This window comes from Pongo abelii, chromosome 7 (assembly GCF_028885655.2).
Source record: "Pongo abelii isolate AG06213 chromosome 7, NHGRI_mPonAbe1-v2.0_pri, whole genome shotgun sequence".
NCBI lineage: Eukaryota > Metazoa > Chordata > Mammalia > Primates > Hominidae > Pongo > Pongo abelii.
Genome location: NC_071992.2, coordinates 157,077,845 through 157,100,289, shown reverse-complemented (window position 1 = coordinate 157,100,289; position 22,445 = coordinate 157,077,845). Strand labels below are relative to the sequence as shown.

General features: G+C 44.1%; 1 protein-coding gene across 33 annotated transcripts in view; it reads left to right on the top strand.

Annotated features, from left to right (window-relative positions):
• Positions 1-22,445, top strand: part of PTK2 (protein tyrosine kinase 2) — a 341,630-nt gene that overhangs the window by 317,815 nt on the left and 1,370 nt on the right. For all 33 annotated transcript variants that reach the window (XM_054518897.2, XM_063726842.1, XM_054518900.2 and 30 more), the window contains 4 exons: positions 6,761-6,800; positions 7,870-7,976; positions 13,791-13,946; positions 17,204-17,284. In XM_054518897.2, coding sequence (XP_054374872.1) covers positions 6,761-6,800; positions 7,870-7,976; positions 13,791-13,946; positions 17,204-17,284 — 384 coding nt within the window. The remainder of the gene's footprint in view (positions 1-6,760; positions 6,801-7,869; positions 7,977-13,790; positions 13,947-17,203; positions 17,285-22,445) is intronic.

The following is a 22,445-nucleotide window of genomic DNA, read 5'->3' as shown; positions in this document are numbered from 1 at the left end:
GAAGAATTTATATTCTGTTGTTTAATAAAGGCCTTTTAGTAATAAGCCAAATTCTTTGTGACCTAAAGAAATATGTACATCATTTCTCAGCCTTTTGGCTAAGATCAAGTGAAGAAATATATACACATATTAGCTGTTGTTAACACAAGCTGTCATTTGCTAAATTTTTTGTTGTTGTTGTTTTCATTTTTGTTTTGAGACGGAGTCTTGCTCTGTCACCCAGAGCTGGAGTGCAGTGGCGTGATAACCTCCGCCTCCCAGTTTCAAGCGATTCTTGTGCCTCAGCCTCCCAAGTAGCTGGGACTACAGGCACGTGCCACCATGTCCAGCTAATTTTTGAATTTTTAGTAGAGACAGGGTTTCACAATGTTGGCCAGGCTGGTCTCAAACTCCTGACTTCAAGTGATCCGCCTGGCCCATTTGCTAAATTTTTATACTCTTAACTACATGGTTGTGAAAGTCTCCAGAGTCACAGAAAATTTGTTCAAGCAAGATTTTTTTCTTCTGGATGTGGCAGGGGGAGAATGCCTGAAATTCTCTTGAAAGAACTAGCTTATGATTATTCCAATTATATTTAACCCATTTATGCCTAGTGTTCCATTATTGGAACGCTAAGCTTGTGAGAGTTATTTATATCCTGCTGCTCAAGGTCATCGCCAATGTCTTGATTTTTCCACACCAAAAAATTTGCAACCTCCAGCATAAATAGGTTGAAGCCTGCTAGAAATAGGACTTATTTTCACACCAATTCTTACTCCTTCTTAACGTTTTAGGACCAACTGCTTGTTATGCATTAGTCTCTTCAACATGAGGAAGCAGCCAGTTTGGGTTGGTTGGCTCTTGTTTTTCTAGTTCCTCAATTTGAGTAATTTGAGAGCTCTTTTTTTTTTTTTTTTTTTTTTTTGAGACGGAGTCTCGCTCTGTCACCTAGGCTGGAGTGCAATGGCAGGATCTTGGCTCACTGAATCTTCTGCCTACCGGGCTCGAGATTCTCCTGCCTCAGCCTCCCAAGTAGCTGGGATTACAGCCACCTGCCTAATTTTTGTATTTTTAGTAGAGACAGGGTTTCACCATGTTGGCCAGGCTCGTCTTGAACTCCTGACCGCAAGTGATCCTCCCGCCTCGGCCTCCCAAAGTGCTGGGATTACAGGCGTGAGCCACCGCGCTCAGCTGAATTTAAGATCTTCTTAATCTTACTAATTTGAGCAAACCAACGCCACATTTCCATCAGCAGATGTCTGTTTAAGTTAAATGCAGATTTCCTTAAACATTTGCTGTGCCTGTCAGGTAGCAGACTTACGGAGTTAAAAGTTTTACCCTAATAAGGGTGAAGCTACTGAGTTGACTTCGAGTCACATGTGTGTATGCAGCTGTCAACACTTACCTTAAAATCTTGCAAACATTTTTTTCTATATAAAATAGCACCCAGTCGGGCACAGTGGCTGACGTTCTTTAGTTCATGAGCAAGAAGGTTGCATTATCAGCCATTTAACATTCCCATACACTGAGCTCCTTCCTTGTATTAAAGAGACAAATGCATAAAAAGCAGTTGGTCCTAAACTGTTAAGCAGGAGTGAGAATCGATGTGAAAATAAGTCCTATTCAAGATACTAGCTATTTAGAACATTGCTAACAGGAAATTTGTTAGATAAGGAAAATTCTTTGTGTTCCAGTGTGTGGCCCACAGAAGGTACTCAGAAAAAAATGTAAATCTGTTAATTAATCAAACCTGGATGGAAGGATTATGCAGAACTGCTTTATTAATAAGAACTTGTGGCCAGGAGCAATGGCTCGCGCCTGTAATCCCAGCACTTTGGGAGGCCGAGGCAGGTGGATCACCTGAGGTCAGGAGTTCGAGACCAGCCTGGCCAACATGGTAAAACCCCGTCTCTACTAAAAATACAAAAAAGTTAGCCAGGCATGGTAGCGGGTACCTGTAATCCCAGCTACTCAGAAGGCTGAGGCAGGAGAATCGCTTGAACCCGGGAGGCGGAGGTTGCAGTGAGCCGAGATTGTGCCATTGGACTCCAGCCTGAGCCAAAAGAGCAAAACTCTGTCTTAGAAAAAAAGAACTTCTAAGACAATCAGATGACACATGATGGGCCCACCTAAGATCTCAGTTTGCTTTGTGCCAGGTGGAGGCAATTGTAAGAGTGCTTAGTGCTAACTGAGGACCTGGCTTAGTACTACAAGGTGCTGTGTTGCATCACTCTTGACACATCGGGTACTGTCGTCATCCACATTTCACAAATGAGTAGACCAGGACTCAAAGAAAACTTGCCTAAGTGCCCCCATTTATGCACATGTAGCCAGCCTTGCTCAACAGACTTCACTGCCTTCCTGGGGACTGTTAACATGCTATGACCATTTCTGTTTTTTTCCCCTTTTGTGCTTTCCTAAAGATGATAATTTGGTTTTGGCCCCATTTTGTGAAACACTCCAGCTTTAACACTTTTAGAAATGTGCCACGGCTTCAGGGAGAGCCCTTGTACTAGAAAGTCATGTAGATTATAAATGGATGTGAACTAGTTAGTAAACATTAATAACTGGCTAGTGGAAAATTGATCCCATCAGTGTGCATAAAAAGTAAAAATTCATTTAGACTTTAATACACAGGTTGACAGCATGTTCATTTTTTGATGACAACCTAGTTGTCTTATTAGGTAAGTGTTATTAGCCTCAGTTTACAAATGGAAAAACCAAAGCCCCTAACAGCTCTGCAACTTTTCCAAAGTAAACAGCTGGTTCCGCACAGAACCATGCACGAGGCCTAGCTCCACACACTCATACTGTCAGACTTCTGAAGCAGAGTCTCTCCTTTTCTGTACCTGAGTACCCGAGCAGGTTGTACGTGAGCACACATTGGCTAGATTACTCCGGAATGTTCTGAGAATAGGATTTTCTAGTTCATTAAACTTTCTTGTTACCCAAGTATCAACCAGAAAGTTCTTTGTATTTTTAAACCTTTTAAAATGAGCATGGGGCCAGGCGCGGTGGCTCACGCCTGTAATCACAGTACTTTGGGAGGCCGAGGCGAGCAGATCACCTGAGGTCAGGAGTTCAAGACCAGCCTGGCCCACATAGTGAAACCCTGTCTCTACTAAAAATACAAAAATTACCCAGGCGTGGTGATGCACACCTATAATCCCAGCTACTTGGGAGGCTGAGGCAGGAGAATCACTTGAACCTGGGAGGCAGAGGTTGCAGTGAGCCAAGATCGCACCACTGCACTCCAGCCTGGGCGACAGAGCAAGACTCCGTTTCAAAAAAAAAAAAAAAAAAAACCATCCATGGGGAGCACTCAGCTGGCCGTGAGCTCGCTGGCTGGGAACAGGCGCCACATAAATTTAAAAATTTTTTTAATTAAAAACAGGGCATGGGTTTTATTACCTGACGCAGTGAGTACAGCACAGCCAATAGACATTGTCTTTTGTTAAAGTTTTGGCCCGTTTCCACCATTCCCTGCCCTCACGCCTCTCTATCTGCCCTGACCACCTTGCTGTTCCTCACACATTCGGTTTGCCGTCCTGGGACTCCTCCCTCTCCAAGCTACTCTTCTCCCAGGTTGCTACAAGGCTTCCCTTTCAGGGATCACTTTCTTAGAAGGCCTGACCTTCCTACTTAAAACTGCAGCTTTGGTCTGCAGTAGTGGCTTACGCCTGTAATCCCAGCACTTGGGGAGGCCAAGGTGGGTGGATCGCTTGAGCTCAAGAGCTTGAGACCAGCCTGGGTAATATGGCGAAACCTTGTCTCTACAAAAAATATAAAAACTAGCCAGGTGTGATGGCATGCACCTGTGGTCCCAGCTCCCAGCTACTCAAAAGGCTGTGGCAGGAGCATCACTTGAGCCCAGGAAGTCGAGTCTGCAGTGAACGAAGATCATGCCACGGCACTGCAGCCTAGGTGACAGAGTAATACCCTGTCTCAGAAAAATAAAAATAAGGGCCAGGCGCAGTGGCTCACGCCTGTAATCCCAACCCTTTGGGAGGCCCAGGTGGGCGGATCACTTGAGGTCGGGAGTTTGAGACCAGCCTGGCCAACATGGTGAAACCCCGTTTTTACCAAAAATACAAAAAAAAAGCCAGGCATTGTGGCGGGCATTTGTAATCCCAGCTACTCAGGAGACTGAGGCAGGAGAATCACTTGAACCTGGGTGGCAGAGGTTGCAGTGAGCCAAGATTGTGCCACTGCACTCCAGCCTGGGTGACAGAGTGAGACTCCGTCACTCAATCAATCAATTAATACCAAAAAACCTGTAGTTCCTCTCCTTCTATCCCAGCCATCTCCTTTCTTTGTGGGACACAGCTTCTCCTAACAGAACACAGAATATGCTAATACATGTTCATTGTTTATTATCTGTCTCCTTCCATTGCATTGTTAGCTGTTTGCTCCCCAGGCAGGATCTTTGTTTTATACCTAGAACAGTGCTAGAACAAAGCAGGTGTTCAATAACTGTTCATTGAACAAATGAATGATAGTGAAAGTGATACATAAAGTAGAAAGCGCTACACAAAAATAAGTTGATATGGTATCATTCTTCATACCTTCAAGCTCTGAGACTTTTTGCAAGTCTTTAAAATGAGATGTGTTAAATGACATGTTGAAAACAACTTGATTGTGTGAGGGAGGAACAATTTTAATTTTGTGTGCTATTTTTATAGTACTTGTAAAGAAGTGGATCTCCTTTCAATAGAAAGTAAAGCACCATAAGTTATATCTATTAGCCAGTTCATTATTTTAAAGTAAGCAAGAAAAGTCTTTCTTTTCAGAAGTAGAACATAGTTCCAAAAAGATTTTTTTCCAGGTAGTTAGCCTCAGAAAGACTATTTTAAGTGCAGTTTCAGGTATGACAACTTGAAGGAGAACTGGTGTTAAGTGAAACTTTATCCTGTGCCTGGGACAGAAGTTCTGGGCTGTGGTTTGGCTTCTCTGGCTTGGCCTACAACTGATGGAGGTATAACAACAGGTCCTGACAGACACAGTGCTTTGGGGATGATGACAATGTAGGCCCATGGGAATCTACACACCCAGTGCTACCAAGCCCCTTTCCATCATTGTTCTGGTTGTACCTGTTTTTGTGATAAGGATAGTTGGGAGGCCAGGCAGGAGAGGATGCAGACACTGGGAAGTCCTGGGATTTTAAACCCTTTGGAGGTCAACTGGAGACATCCATGTAAGAACATTTCAAATTTTTTTTATTTGTATAAATTTAAGGGGTATAAGTGCAGTTTTTTTACATGGATATATTGCATAGTGGTGAAGTCTGAGCTTTTAGTGTAACCATCACACAAATAGTGTACATTATACCCATTAAGTAATTTTTTTTTTGAGATGGAGTCTCCTTCTGTTGCCCAGGCTGGAGTGCAGTGACGCGATCTCGGCTCACTGCAATTTTCGCCCCCCCAGGTTCAAGCAATTCTCCTGCCTCAGCCTCCCAAGTAGCTGGGATTACAGGCACACACCACCACACCTGGCTTTTTTTTTTTTTTTTTTTTAGTAGAGACGGGGTTTCACCACGTTAGCCAGGATGGTCTCGACTTCCTGACCTCGTGGTCCGCCCGCCTCAGCCTCCCAAAGTGCTGGGATTACAGGCGTGAGCCACTGCGCCTGGCGCCATTAAGTAATGTCTTAATGCTGTTCCCCCACCCCCGCCCCCGCCCCCACCGACCCCGGCAACTCTTCCAAGTCCCCAGTGACTATTCCACATTCTTAGGTACGTGTGTACGCATTATTTAGCTCCCACTTACGAGAACATGCAGGATTTGATTTTCTGTTTGTAAGTTGTTTCACCTAAGATAATGGCCTACACATTACTGCATCCATCCCCACTGCTGCAAAAGACAGGAATATATATGTGTATTAATTAATTAATTAATTTTTTTTGAGACAGAGTCTTGCTCTGTTGCCCAGGCTGGAGTTCAGTGGCACGATCTTGGCTCACGGCAACCTCTGCCTCCTGGGTTCAAGCAGTTCTCCTGCCTCAACCTCCCAGGTAACTGGGATTACACACATGTACCACCACACCCAGCTAATTTTTGTGTTTTTAGTAGAGACAGGGTTTTGCCATGTTGGCCAGGCTGGTCTTGAACTCCTGACCTAAGGTTATCACCCATTTTGACCTCCCAGAGTGCTGGGATTACAAGCATGAGCCACCGTGCCCAGCCAATTGTATTCTTTTTTTGTGGTTAAATAGTATTCCATTGTATACATATACCACATTTTTTTTATCCAGACATTCACTGATGGACACTTAGGTTGATTCTGTATCTTGGATATTGGGAGTAGTGCCATGATAAACATAGCAGTGCAGGTATCTTTTTGATACAATGATTTGTTTTCCTTTGGGCGTGTATGCAGTCATGGGATTGCTGGATCTAATGGTAGTTCTATTTTGAGCTCTTTGATAAGTAGTTCTATTTTGAGTTTTTCAAGTTCATTTTCCATAGAGGTTGTACTAATTTACATTCTCTTCAGCTGTGTAAGAACATTTTAAATGGGTTATGACCACTGTGTTTGTGGTTCCAGAGTGTCCCATGCTTGCTTCTCTCACAGCCCTTTCCGCACATCCTATTGGCATCATTTGCTTATTTGCCTGATCCCCCACCCCACCTGAGACCTTATGCAGAACCCTGTTTTGTTCGTTTTGATACCCCAGAATCTAGCCTAGAAGTTCAAGGGGGTGGATAGACAGGGTGGGAGAGAGAGGTCATTACCCAATTGTATATACCATTGCATTGACTGAACTTTTCTTTTCCCGCAGATTGGAAACCAACATATATATCAGCCTGTGGGTAAACCAGGTAAAGAAGAAAAGAATTGGGCGGAAAGAAGTTAGTTTAATTTGATGAAAGCAGGTTTTGAATGTATATGGTGTCGTAGCTTTGGAATACCCTCATGATTAATTTTTCCTCTACAGACCCACAGCAAGTACGATGTTTACCACATTCAGCTCATTACTAGAGTATTGGGAAAAAGAATTTGTTGGTATAATGCATCAGAAATACCTCCTTAGGGTTGCAGTGAGCCAAGATCACGCCACTGCACTCCAGCCTGGGCGACAGAGCAACACTCGGTCTCAAAAAAAAAAAAAAGAAATGCCTCCTTAGAATGCAAGATTAGTGTCTTTTGTAAGAACAGCAGTAGGCATTTATTTAGGAATGGTTTCTTTCTCTTTCCTTCTTTCCTTTTTTTTTTTTTGGATCCAGAGTCTCACTCTGTCGCCCAGGCTGGAGTGTAGTGGTGCGATCTCAGCTTACTGCAACCTGCACCTCCCGGGTTCAAGCAATTCTCCTGCCTCAGCCTCCCGAGTAGCTGGGACTGTGGTGCACACCACCATGCCTGGCTAAATTTTTTTTTCTTTTCTTTTCTTTTTTTTTTTTTTAAATTTTAGTAGAGATGGGATTTCACTGTGTTGCCCAGGCTGGTCTTGAACTCCTGAGGTCAGACGTCCGCCCGCCTCAGCCTCCCAAAGTGCTAGGGATTACAGGCGTGAGCCACTGTGCTCAGCCTTCTTTCTCTTTTTTTTAATTTTTTTGAGACGGAGTTTTGTTCTTGTTGCCTAGGCTAGAGTGCAGTGGCACGATCTCAGCTCACTGCAACCTCCACCTCCTGGGTTCAAGCGATTCTCTTGCTTCAGCCTCCTGAGTAGCTGGGATTACAGGCATGTGCCACCACACCCGGCTAATTTTGTATTTTCAGTAGAGATGGGGTTTCTCCATGTTGGTCAGGCTGATCTCGAACTCCTGACCTCAGGTGATCTGCCCACTTCGGCCTCCCAAAGTGCTGAGATTATAGACATGAGCCACTGCCCCCAGCCTCTTAATCTTTCTTAACACACATGACTTAATGGAAATCATTCTCTCTCACCAGATCCTGCAGCTCCACCAAAGAAACCGCCTCGCCCTGGAGCTCCCGGTCATCTGGGAAGCCTTGCCAGCCTCAGCAGCCCTGCTGACAGCTACAACGAGGGTGTCAAGGTGGGTATCTGAGCCTATGCAGCACCTTCTGCTTGCAGGATTTGTGGTGTCCCCTAGTTCTCAGTTGACAGTGTTCATGTCATAGAGTGGAGTTGTTGCTGAAAATAGAACAGTGCAGAGTGGAACTGCAGTGAGATCCAGGAGTCGACTGGTCTGGTTCTGAACCCCTCTGAGAGTCAGGGAGAAGCTTTATGCAAACATTTTCTTTTCCATTTTCCTCTCAGTGTAATAGATTTTATGAACTCAGTCAGATTCTGATTTTCTACATACATCTTCCTCTAATCAGACAGAATGTTTTCTTTAGAACAAAGTGCCGAGATTGTTTCTGGTTTTAAAAATTAATTAAACCAGGATGCTTGGGGTAAGTGAGGACTTTTGTAGGCCCAAAGTTTATAAGTGTGGCTTCATGTAAGACTTATTTATTTTCCATTTAAAGTTAGAATTGGGTTTGTAAAAGCAATGTATGCTGAGTAGAGCCATACTCAAACCAAGGGGAGTGTTTGACTCAGGCACAAACAGCCACAAGCTTCTGAGTTTGGCAGTCAGAAGTCAGGTGCAGCCTGCCCCGGGGGGTGCCAGCTGGAACTGTTGGTGCCTGTGACTCTCCTGGGTCCCCACCAGCCCTCACCGAGTGCTGGAGCCACTAGAGCAGCAGCCCTCCTCCCTGAGAGATCTGACGGAGGAGGCTCTTCTTTTCTAGCCTGTGTCCTGTAAGGAGATGGGATCTTTTTACTTTCCACTTAAAATGACAAATTACCTCTCAGAAGAGACCCTATTTCTCAATTCTCATATACCTTTTATTCACATTTTAATATCTCTAAAATTGGGATGGTGTTTTGGTTTAATTGGCAGCATTTTTTTTTCTTTCTTAGTGGTTCATTAAAAAATGATGCATCTTGGGCTGGGTGCAGTGGCTCATGCCTGTAATCCGGCATTTCGGGAGGCCAAGACGGGCAGATCACGAGGTCAGGAGTTCAAGACCAGCCTGGCCAACATGGTGAAACCCCATCTGTACTAAAAATACAAAAAAATTAGCTGGGCGTGGTGGCGCATGCCTGTAATCCCAGCTACTCAGGTGGCTGAGGCAGGAGAATCTCTTGAACCCAGGAGGCGGAGGTTGCAATGAGCCGAGATCATGCCATTGCATTCCAGCCTGGGTGACAGAGCAAGATTCCATCTTGAGGTTAAAAAAAAAAAAAAGATGCATCTTATAGTGGAAGACATCTTAAAATCCGAAAAATATCATATCAGGTTAAGATAAACTTTGCTTTACCAATAACCACCATTTTTTGACTGTCGTCCCTTTACCAAGTTCTGTGGCAGTCCTTTTTCATGTGTTATCAGTTCTCATGTCAACCTCACAGGACTGGTGGTGGTGGTATCATTTCTCAGATGACCAAGGCTCACAGAGATGAAGCAGTTTGTTCAAGGTTACACAGCCTCCACATAGCTGAGCTGTGCTTGGCCGCAGGCTTGGCTGAGCACATACTTGACTCAAAGGCACTCGCCTCCAAAGCTGAAGCTTCGTTAGATGTAGAAACATTGTTGTCGTCTCAGAGTCATCAGAAAGTTAGTCCAGGGTAAGAAAAAATGGCATCTCCAGGCCCAGAGGGATAGTCTGCAGCTTAGAGGGCACAGGTTTGCCAGTGTTCATTGAGGAGGTGACCAGAGGGTAAATGGGCAGCCACTGGCACAAAGTAGCCTGCTCTCTGTGGCCAAGCCTTCTCTCTGTGGCCATAGTGAAAGTACCAACTGGGCTAGGGATGCCTCTGCCCTTAGGGTTGGTGCCCAGAGTTCATGCCAGTGGCTTGTAAGTGCCTGGGAATCAGGAACTTCCTCAGTTCACCAGGCCTCCAATCCCCGGGATGCCTCCTGACAGTTCTGTTAAAGACACACTGAGTCTTCTCCAGGGAAAACTGAGAAAGGACACACCCTTCCCAATATTGGCTTCTTTCAATAAATTTCTAAAAAGGAGCCAGACATGGTGGCACACCCCTATAGTCCCAGCTACTCGGGAGGCTGAGGAAGGAGGATCACTTCAGCCCAGAAGTTTGAATCTGGCCTGTGCAACATAGTGAGACCCCATCTCTTTAAAAAAAGGAAAGGGGACAGAATGAGATTAATGAATTATTTATTTTCATAAGCCAAAAGAACAGACTTTCAAAATGGCTTGTATTACAATGAAAAACCAACTTTAGAGGTAGATCGGCACCACCTTAGAATTCTGACATCATTATGAAACATGTTTCACAGCTGGAATAACATAATGAATACATATAATTAGGATAGGGTATGAAGCAACTTGAAATCTTGAAAATAATATGTGTACTCAAAATATATTAAGTAAAGATCCCCCCCACCCCCCTGAGACAGAGTCTCGCTCTGTTGCCCAGGCTGGAGTGCAGTGGCGTGATCTTGGCTCACTGCAAGCTCCGCCTCCCGGGTTCACGCCATTCTCCTGCCTCATCCTCCCAAGTAGCTGGGACTACAGGCACCCGCCACCACACCCATCTAATTTTTTTTTTTTTTTTTTTTTTTTTTTTTTGTATTTTTAGTAGAGACGGGGTTTCACCGTGTTAGCCAGGATGGTCCTGATCTCCTGACCTTGTGATCCGCCCGCCTCGGCCTCCCAAAGTGCTGGGATTACAGGCATGAGCCACTGCACCCGGCCTAAGTAGATTTTTAAATAATGTGAAATATACACCTCTGTTTCTTCATTGTCTGCTTGGTAGAGGTCATTGAATCCATCCTAAAAGAACAGTATTGTTCTAATACCGCAATGCAGCTAGGCACAGTGGCTCACACCTGTAATTCCAACACTTTGAGAGGCCAAGGCAGGTTGGATTGCTTGAGACCAAGAGTACCAGACCAGCCTGGCCAACATGGCAAAACCCCGTCTCTACTAAAAATACAAACATTAGCCGTGCGTAGTAGTGTGACCCTATAATTCCAGCTGCTCAGGGGGCTGAGGCACAAGAATCGCTGGAATCCAGGAGGCGGTGGTTGTGGTGAGCTGAGATCACACTACTGCACTCCAGCCTGGGCGACAGAGCGAGATTCTGCCTAAAAAAAACTAATACTAAAATACTTAACGTTTATGTATAACTAAAATAATTCATCCAAATAACAGCCAAAATCAGTCTCAATTTTTCCTAGGTAGCACTGCATTTTGGTTCTTAACTGAGTCTTTAAGCATCAACCTAAGTGGTTGGAATTGGCTATATGTATAGAGGGTTTACCAACTGCCTGCCAAGGAGCTTCCAAGTTGTCAAGCTCCAGAAAATAGAAAACCATTAGGATGTCTTTCCAAACAGCTTTTCCTTCTGGAATGTCACTGTGAATGGTCCCTAGAAGCATTATGACAGTGCCCCTCTACTACAAGAATTGGGCAAAGGGTAAAGTACAAAAGAACAAAAGCTTTAAACAGGTTACAACCTCCCTCAACCTCCCTAGAATTATAGAATTGTCTGTTTCTTCTTGATGAAACACCCTGTGGCCCCCTCCTCAAGAAGCCCTGTTGATATAGTTTGAACCGGCACATCCTATGAAGTTAAACAGAAGACCACAACTGTGACTCTCAGTGCAGAAAATAAAATACAGGAAGTCATCTCTTGGAAATGATGTGGTTATAGTAGGATAGCCCTGGCTTGAGCTTTAGAGAAAACACATTAAATAAAACTGCTCAGTTTAAAGTAGTAGAACCTAATCATAAGAATCAGCTCAAAAAAGGGGTTTCTGTTCTACTTTTGTTTTTTTGTTTTTAAAATAAGCTCCCAATGTCTTTTTTTTTTTTTTTTTTTTTTTTGAGACACAGTGTCGCTCTTTCGCCCAGGCTGGAGTACAGTGGCACAATCTCAGCTCACTGCAACCTCCACTTCCCAGGTTCAAATGACTCTCCTGCCTTAGCCTCCCAAGTAGCTGGGATTACAGGGATGCCACTACCATTACCCGGTTAATTTTTGTATTTTTAGTAGAGACAGGGTTTCACCATGTTGGCCAGGCTGGGCCTAATATCTTTAAACTCAGCCCCAAGTCAGGAATCTTTATGATAGCATTATGGCTAGATGATGAAGTAGATCTCAAGGATGTTGAGGGGCCGGGCTCAGGAATTGAGGCTGCTGCAGTTTCTCCTGAATCTATGAGAATTCAGATGGGCAGTTTTCAGTAATTAAAACCATATGTCCTCTTCCTACTTTCTTTTTGAACAGCCCTCATTCTGTTGATCTTGCACTGCTGCTGGATTATTCCTTGGGCTTTGCATGTTCCCTGCATTTGTTTTGTAACTGAGCATGGTGCATGGCAGACCTCTCTATGCAATGTGCTGGGGCAGTGAGCAGGTGGCACGGTAGCCACACCCTGGCAACAGTGAGTGAGAGCTGGTGGGCAGGCTTGGAAACTAGCTCCTTTTTGTTCTGCTCATGTGTTTTTATGGGGGATTTGTCTGATGCCTTTATTAATATTGTTTTTCTTTTTTCCCTTTCTCTGATAAATTCCTTTAACTTTTCCTCACCTTCCGTTCGACAATAGCCATGGAGGGTAAGCACATCGTGTCTTTGTGTGTCTGTCCAGCTCTCTCTCTCACACCCGGCTCTCTGCATGTAACTTTAGACTGGAAAGCAGGAAGCCCAAGTGGGAGGGCACTTCGGCCTGGTTTGTCACCTCTCATGACTGATAGATGCCAAAAGCAGTGTTTATATATGCAAAAGAATGAGACATGTACATCTTTGCAGTAAATGAATTATTCTTGTGCTTTTCTATCTCATACCCAGACTTTGGAACAACCAAGAATTAATCTGTTCCAGATTACTTGGGCAAAAGCACCCAAGGGTTCAGAAATGGGAACTTATATTTAGACTGAGCACTGGCATCAGGTTCATGATTGAACTATATGTACTACAAGTTAGTCTTTTTTAAAAAGTGTGTATGTATATATATACACCATTTTATGCCTGGTATAATTCTAACCAGTTGGAATTTGTAAATACTGCTGAAGATTTCCCAAAGGCCTTCATGTTATTCCACCATCAGTGCTCAAGTTATCTTAGTAACATTTGTTGATGTCTCTTCTGTGCCCAGGCCCTAGGTGGACATTGTTACATCTTTGGCCTCATCTTCCCTGATCACAGTTGCCTGGGTGAGAGAGCTGAGGCTTTATAAGCGTAGGCCCAGGTGCTTTCCAGCAGTCAGCGCAGAGCTGGCTGAAACCGGGGTCTCGTGCAGAGAGGCTCCTAGCAACACCACTGCTGCTTTGACTTCAGTCACGACCTGCAAACAGATGCTATCCCCTTAAAGTGCATTCATGTGTCAGCTTTTTATAATTGTACAAAGAACATATTTCCATTAGGCGGCTGAGGGCAGCTAAGCTGAGCCATACCGTTTTCACTGCAGAATTCAAAGTGGAAATCCTTATAGTCTTCATGTAGAATGTTTGACTCTTTAGCCAAATAGGTAATTTTGTCTAAAATTCAGTAAATCCTCAGATGGATTATTATCTTGTGGTAAATGATTTTGGGGTGAGGGGACATTGAATCGCGTCTCTGAAAGAATCTGAGGTTTTTAGTATAATATGTATGATTCCATCTCATTTCCTTTAACTGAGCTCAAAGTTAGAAAAAAAAAATACTGCCTAATTTATCACTTGGAGGAATTACTTTACTGTCATTCTGAATCTGAACTGTATCCCGTACATACAAGAAAATCAATGACCTTCTGCAATCTGCTTTGATCTCTTGTAAAGACCCTCTCTAGCTTGATTGTGGTGATCTCACGCCATCTGCTGGAGAGCAGAAAAATGACTGGCTTCTGTGTTGTCAGCTTCAGCCCCAGGAAATCAGTCCCCCTCCTACTGCCAACCTGGACCGGTCGAATGATAAGGTGTACGAGAATGTGACGGGCCTGGTGAAAGCTGTCATCGAGATGTCCAGTAAAATCCAGCCAGCCCCACCAGAGGAGTATGTCCCTATGGTGAAGGTAAAATACAGTTATTTTGTGTACTGGCAAAAATGTTCTTGTTTCCTGTAAGCTGTGGTGCCAGTTGATAGATGTCTCTAGGTCCCCCCGCCCCACCAAAGTCAGAACTGATGCTTTAGAAGCTCTTCACGAAGGCACCATACAGTGACAATGTTAGTGAGAACCGCAGTTATTCTGAATTGCCGTTCCTATCTTGTTTTCTTCTGTCAGTAAACACTAGGATGGGAGTGTCTTGAAGCAGTACACTCTTAATAATTACCGCTCACACATAAAGTCTGCAGTGAAAGGGAAAGCTGCAAAAGTATGCTTACAGTATGATGCCATTTATGTAAACTTGAAAAACATGCAAAATAATCCTGTGTAAGACTTAGGAAGATGTGGTTACATTGTTAGAGTGCAAAGACAAGTAGAGGAATGATCATTATCAAATTCAGGTCCCGCACCTGTAAGGAGGAGCCAGCTGAAGAAAGGTATATTGGGAGGATTTATCTGTGTTGTTTTTCTTAACCCAGGGTTGGGTATGTGGGTGTTCACTGAATTTTCTTTTAAAAAGAGTAAAAATAAATAAAAATATCATACCAGTAAACTAATGTTTTCCAAATTGTGTTCAATGGAGTGGGATCCTAGCAGACAGTGACAGGTGTTCTGTGAAAAAGGACACTAGGGGCTGAGTGCGGTGGCTCATGCCCATAATCCCAGCACTTTGGGAGGCTGAGGCAGGCAGATCACTTGAGGTCAGAAGTTCAAGACCAGCCTAGCCAACATGGTGAAACCCCATCTCTTAAAAAAAAAAAAAAAAAAAAAGAAGGAGAAAGAGAAAGAAAGAAAAAGAGGACACTAGGTCCAAGGAAAGTCAGTAATGGCTCCTTTTAAAGACTACAGACTGGCATGTTGGTTGCACAGAGGTGTCCTCCAGTTCAGAGAGTGTGGTCAAACTTTGCTCTAAGCCAGTATTTCTGAAACAGACTCGAACATACTTTTTTTTCATTGTAGTAAAATAGACATAACATAAACTACCATCTTAACCATTTTTAAGCATACATTTCAGAGGCATTAGGTACATTCACAATGTTGTGCCACCATCAGCACCATCCACTTCCATAACTCTTCCCTTGCAAAACTGAAACTCTGTGCATTTGAAACAACCCTCATCTTTTCCCCTCCCCCAGCCCCTGGCAACCTCCATCCTACCTGCTATCTCTATGAATTGACTACCCTAGGTACCGCTTATAAGTGGAATCATACTGTATTTGTCTTTTTGTGATGGATTTATTTCACTCAGCATAGTATCTCAGAGTTCATCCATGTTGTAGCATGTGTCAGAATTTTCTTCCTTTTTAGGACAGAGTAATATTCCACTGTATGTTCACACCACATTTTGTTTATTTACTGAACCATCACAGGATACTTGGGTTGCTTCCACCTTTCAGTTATCATGAAGAATGCTGCTATGAACATGGATATACAAATATCTTTTTCAGACCCTGCTTTCACTTCTTTTGAGTGTATACTCAGAATTGCTGGTTCACTGATAATTCTATTTTTAATTTTTTGAGGAGCCACCATTCTGTTTTTCACAGCGGCTGCACCATCTCACATTCCCTCCAACAGTGCACAAGGGTTCCAGTTTCTCCATATTCTCACCAAAACGTGTTATTTTCTGGGGGGTTATTTTGAAGCTTGGGGTTTTGTGTGTGTGTTTTAAAAAATAATTGTCATCCTAATGGATGTGAAGTGTATCTAAGTGTGATTTTGATTTGCATACAGGTCTTGAACATCTGTTTGCTTTTTGAGCGTTTGTGTGTCTTTTTTGGAAAAATGTCAAGTTTTTTTTTTTTTTTTGGCCTGTTTTTTAAATCATACTGTATTTTGTTGTTGAGTTATAGAATCCTACAATTGTTGTTGGGTTTTTTGTTTTGTTTTGTTTGAGATGGAGTCTCATTCTGTCACCCAGGCTCCCAGGCTGGAGTGCAATGGCACAATCTTGGTTCACTGCAACCCCTGCCTCCCAGGTTCAAGCAATTCTCCTGCCTCAGCCTCCCGAGTAGCTGGGACTTCAGGCATGCACCACCACACCTGGCTTATTTTTGTATTTTTAGTAGAGACCGGGTTTCACCCTGTTGGCCAAGCTGGTCTCAAACTCCTGACCTCAGGTGATCTGCCTGCCTTGGCCTCCCAAAGTGCTGGGATAACAGGCATGAGCCACTGCGCCTGGCCCCTACAACTGTTTTTTAGTATACCTATTAGCAATCTTTGCAACAGCTTCTTATAAACCATCAATGTGGAAAAAGCTGCTTGAAAGTTGTAATGTTTCATGGAAAGCACAGTTAATCCATTCTGGTTCACTTTTTTTAAGTGTATCACATAACAGTTTTAAGCAAAGTTCTTAAGGAGGAACTTGCATGGACCCACAGCCAAGTTTAAACAACTCAACAGTAGATGAAACCATTCAGAATTTTGTACATACTAAAATTTTATATGGTGATTTTATAGACACTATTTTTTTAACCGTATTACTTTAGCCAAATGACATTGTTTTTGTATGTTGATCCAATTATAAGTAACTATCATTTTCTTACTGGTTTTATTCATATTACATGTAATTTGATGTCTTAGTCATTACATTATTTGATCCTCATAAGGATGACAGTAATGAAAATTTGAAGTTTAAAATTATTTGTTTTAAATCATAGTTAGACCCTTTTTGCTGCAACTCGGAAGTGGCAGGGAGGAGTGTTTCTGCTCAGTGTGCGTAATAGATGAAGCCTGAGATTCAGAACGGGGTCCAAAGCAAGGCTGCCCCCTTGCATCCGGGGCAGTGGTGTCATCTCTGGCCAGCCTCATGAGGTGTTTGAAAGTACCTGGGTGAGAACGCATTCGGTGAACACACTTGGGGAAAGGCGCTGCTGTTTATCCTAACCTGTGCTGGCATGTTGGAGCCAGGAGGGTGGTATAATCTGCTTGGAAGCAGTAGATGAGGAAAAAAATCCTGCTTTCCACCCTCAGCATCTGTGTGACTTTTCTTACGTGAACTTCTGTTCTCCAACCCACTCCTCAGGGTATTAGAGCAATGAATAGTCAGATCTAAACCTTTTGGGAGAAAAAGGAGCCTCATAACTTACAAGACAGGGCTCAGCACTGAGAAAAAGAAATACAGAAATTTGCCTTGAAACTTGTGGAAATAAAAAAATATATAACTGAAAGGCATAAAAATCCTTGTGTGTGTTCTAATATTGGTTGTGATTCTTGTCTGTTAGGAAGTCGGCTTGGCCCTGAGGACGTTATTGGCCACTGTGGATGAGACCATTCCCCTCCTACCAGCCAGCACCCACCGAGAGGTAGGGCACAGTCTTCCCCTTACAGCCCTGTGTGACAGCACTGCGCAGGGACACATTCAGGGATGCCTGTGGTGCTGAAGGGAGCTCCTCAGTCTGTGGCCAGCAGAGACATCGACTGCCCTACAAGCGATGACCTTCCCTCTAACACTGGCCCCAACCAGGACTGGGCTGTTCATTCTGGGGCATAGGGGTGGTGTGGAACAGTGGCCACTCAAGTTCCAGATCCTGGGTCTTCCTGCTGCTAGTCCACTGCAGAGCCACTGTGCGAGGTCCTCATCTGAGCTACAAGTGACTCTGAGCAGTGGACGAGGAAGGCACATGGGAAACTGCTGCTGGTGCCGTGAACCTTAAAGGTAGAGGAATGCCGATATGAATGGGGCGGGCATTGTGCATTGTCTACTTCCTCGAATTCTCCTTAAAAATAGTTGAGCTTGCAAATGATCCTGGTTTTCCATTTCAAGTAGTAATATAAAAAATTTCTTTTAGGCCAGGCATGGTAGCTCACGCCTGTAATCCCAACACTTTGGGAGGCCAAGGCAGGAGGATGGCTTGAGGCCTGGATTTCAAGACAACATAGTGAGACCCTATCTCTACCAAAAAATTAATAAATAAAATTATTGTCTTAAAAAATTCCAGGCCAGGCGTGGTGGCTCGTGCCTGTAATCTCAGCACTTTGGGAGGCTGAGGCGGACAGATCACGAGGTCAAGAGATCGAGACCATCCTGGCCAACATGATGAAACTCCATCTCTACTAAAAATACAAAAAGTAGCTGGGCACAGTGGCACACGCCTGTAGTCCCAGCTACTTGGGAGGCTGAGACAGGAGAATGACTTGAACCTGGGAGGTGGAGGTTGCAGTGAGCTGAGATCGTGCCATTGCACTCCAGCCTGTGACAGAGTGAGACTCCATCTGAAAATTAAAAAAAAAAAAAAAAGTCATTTTAAATTAGTAAATGTCTTTAAGAAGCTTCTTAAGGGCTGAGTGTGGTGGCTCACCTCTGTAATCCCAACACTTTGGGTGGCCAGGACAAGAGGATGGCTTAAAGCCAGTTTATGAGCAGCCTGGGCAACAAAGCGAGACTCTGTCTCTACAAAAAATTTTTAAAAATTAGCTGTGTGCAATAGCTACTTAGGAGGCTGAAGCAGGATGATCGCTTGAGCCCAGGAGCTTCAGGCTGCAGAGAGCTAGGATCAAGCCACCATACTCCATCCTGGGTGACAGAGCAAACCCTGTTTTTGAAACCCTGTTTCAAAAAAAAAAGTTTTAAGGAATAAAAGTTGACCCAAAATACGGTAGCCCAGCAACAACTATCATTTTTGCTACCTTTTGGCAATTTTGTTTCAGTTATATGACTAACAAATGAAAGGAAGCACCTGCCTTTGTTTTAGTGTCTTTGAGCCTAGGGTGTACACTCTGTGGTTGGGATTGACAAACGCACGTGGGATGCGTCCCCACTGCAGAGTCCAGGATCTGCAGGCTTCAGCCTTGCTCCCTGCTTACTCCAGCTGCCTGCTTTTCTCATTTCTTAGGGAAGCATGGGCAGTTCTTCATCCAAGCACACACTTTTTGTTTGTCCTTTTTATTTTGAAATCATTTCAGATTTATATGAAAGTTAATAGATTAATACAGAGAATTCCCAACTTTCCTTTGAGTTTCACAGCCTTTTAACATGTCAGCACATTGTCATCCCTGCTCCATTGTCTGTGTGTGTACACACATCACTTCCTGCTGTCGAGCAGCTTGAGAATGGCTGTGTATCTCATGCCCTCTTCCCCTTTAAGATTTCCATTTATATTTCTCACAACAAGGCCATTGTCCTACATAACCACCACACAATCACCACATTCTGGAACTTTAACATGATGTAATGCACTGTCCCACTCTGCAGGGCATGTTCCAGGGTCGTCGGTTGTCTCTGTAGCACTTTTCCCTCACCTGCGAGCGCCAGACGAGGATCACACTTTGCACGTGGTGTTGCTTTCTTCAGCCTCCTTTCATCTGAAACAGCTCCTCAGCCTTTTTTTTATCTTTCATGACATTGACATTTTTGACAAATATAGGCTCAGTGATTTTATAGAGTATTCTTAAAGTTGGATTGAGGGATATCCTATAAACATTTGTTTCTTCCTGATGAGATTGAGGTTTTGCATCTCCAGTCAGGAATACAACACAAATAATGCTGAATCCTTCTCAACATCATACCCAGAGACACACGATATCCAGGGGATGTTCCAGTTGACGAACTGGACATTGACTTCTGAAGGACAGTTGGACACAACTCCTGTTGGTGATTCCTTTGTAAATGGCATTGATTCATATGCATAAACCCTTTAACTTGTTTTTGAAAAGGCCTCTGACTGGTGCCGTAGCATAACATCACATCCCAACCAAATGGGGTTCTCTCACTTACCTGCTTCACCAGGCCTCTGGCTTTCCATGACAAGCCTCAGTTTTGCCCCAAAGTGAAGTTCCATATACCAGAGGCAAGAAAATGGCGTCCTACCAAGTGGATATTTTAGCGGGACTATTTGTCAACACCTACTCTAGTTGATAAAGTCTAAAGTAATCTTTCCATCTCCCCTGATTCCAATATACAGATTGCTCTCCTGTATACATTATTTTTTTAATTACTAATTTTTTTTTTTTTTTTTGAGACAGGGTCTCTCTCTGTCACCCAGGTTGGAATGCAGTGACTCCATCACAGCTCACTATAACCTCCAACTCCTGAGCTTAAGTGATCTTCCTGCCTCCGCCTCCCAAGTAGCTGAGATTACAGTTGTATACCACCACGCCCAGCTAATTCTTTATTTTTTTGTAGAGACAGAGTCTTACTGTGTTGCCCAAGCTGGTCTCAAATTCCTGCTTCAAGCCATCCTCCTACCTCGGTCTCCCAAAGTGCTGGGGTTACAGGCTTGAGCCACCACACCTGGCCTTAAATCATTTTTGAAAAGAAGAGGAGCCTGTCTTTGATCCTGCATCTGCCTTTCACTGTCCTCATGCCTCCTCCTGTCCCCATTGTACTTCCTGAAAGAGCAGCCCATCCCTGACGGGGCCACCTCCTCACATGGCAGCTGCGCTCAGCGCCAGCTCAGAGCATTCCAGTGCTCCAGCTGTTTGGAACTCTCTCTGCTGTAACGGCCCTTCAAGGTCTCCTAATTGCCAGAGCCCCTGCTTTCCCCTCAGTCCTAACTCCCCCTTGAGACCCCCTGTTCTGGCCCAGAGCTTCCTCACTCACTCCTCTCCTGCCAAGACCTCTGCTCAGGCTTTTGTTCCCTGCCACCCTTGAGTGTGGTCATCTCCTAAAGTGCTACCCACTTGTTTTATTAAAAAATACTTTTTCACTTTGGTAGTTCTTCTCATTCTCATAGATTCAAGTATTTGATGCCTCCCAAATCTGTGTTGATTTTGTAGAACCCCTCCCTGAGCTCTGATCTCCAACTGTCTGCCATTGGCAAGAATGGTCTGCTTTCCTTGTTTGCTTCCACGGTCAGTGACAACACCAGGCACTTGCACGTCTGCTCCCAGCAGTTCCCCATCCCCTACACACATGCAAACGACCACACACCTTCCGTCTCTCATCAGGTCTCAGGTTGGTCCGTTCACCTGCACATCCACCATCACCTCTCCTCTGAAGATGGCTTCTTAGATGGTTTATCTGCCTCTTGTCTGTTCCCCTGCCCTTCCATTCAGCCTCCACATTGCCACCAAGAGCCATCTTTCTAGAATATCTCTCTAGATTTTGTCATTCTCCTTCCTAAAAATCTCTTATCCCTCTTGCCAAGTCCTGCCAAATAAAGATCAACTTGGTGTGGCTTTCACAGTTGAAGCCAGCCTACTTTTACAGTATAGGCCAAATTCAGACAAATTCTCTCTGTGAAGTCTTTCTGACCCTCTCTGAGACAGAATGCGTTGCTGTCTTATCTATGCGCTTTTCTACTATGTGATTTATTCCAGTGTATTATAGGGTCCTGTGTATGCTTTTCCCACTCTAGACTGCGAGTAAAAACAGGTCTTCCTCCTTGTGTCCACAACACCAAGTGTCTCGTACATAATAGGTGCTCCATAATTGATAAAAGAGCAAATCACCATTGGTTGAAGAAACAGATAAGAAGGATCGTGAGACTCTCCCATGCAAAGCATTCTAACCCTGTAGGACAGCATTTTGTGTTCATTAGCTGCTTCCACCATTGCTGCCCTGACTTCATGTGTGGGGGGGGGTGGGGGGGGTGGCGCACATAATGGTCTAGCTCTGTCACCCAGACTGGAGTGCAATGGCACGATCTTGGCTTGCTACAACCTCCGTCTTCCAGGCTCAAGCCGTCCTCCCACCTCACCCTCCTGAGTAGCTGGGAATACAGGTGCACACCACCATACTCAGCCAACTTTTTGTATTTTTTTGTAGAGATGGGGTTTCACCATGTTGCCCAGGCTGGCCTCAAGCTTTTGCACTCAAGCCATCAGCCTGCCTCAGCCGCCCAAAGTGCTGAGATTGTACAGGAGTGAGCCACTGCACCCTGCCATCATCCTTAAACCATTTTTTGTATAGCCAAGGAAGGTCTTGAGAGAGAGTTGGCATAGTAGAAAGCATAAGACCAGAAGTCAGGACAGAAGCTTTTGTCCTGGCTTGGAGACTAACGAGCTTTGTGGCCTTCAGCACATCTTTCTGTATCTCAGTTGTCCACCCTCTGATGTGAAAGTGTTTGGAATAGATGATCTCTGAGGTTCTGTCAGATTCTGTGGTTCTATTATGAAACAAAAGCCCTGCCAGTCACTGGGATTAATGAAGTCTAAACAGTGAGCGCACATGGAGACTAAGTTAGTCATGGCGTCAGGGAAGGCTCTGATGGATCTGCGTGTGTGATGGGCCTGCACACACAGGACACTATAATAGCTGAATTTCTAAAGTAAGTAAAAAATTTTTTTAAATGCATGAATGTAGTGTGGGAAGTTAAAATAAGAAAAAAAAATAAAGATTGATTTTTACATCCTATTGCTCCTAAGGAAGATTTATTAAAGTTTTCTTCTCATGGAGGCACTGAAAGAAAGGCTCATAAAAATTCCCTGAAAAGTTCATTGGTGCAGGGCTCGGTGGCATGTGCCTGTGTTCCCAGCTAATGGGAAGGCTGAGGCAGGAAGATTGCTTGAGCCCAGGAGTTTGAG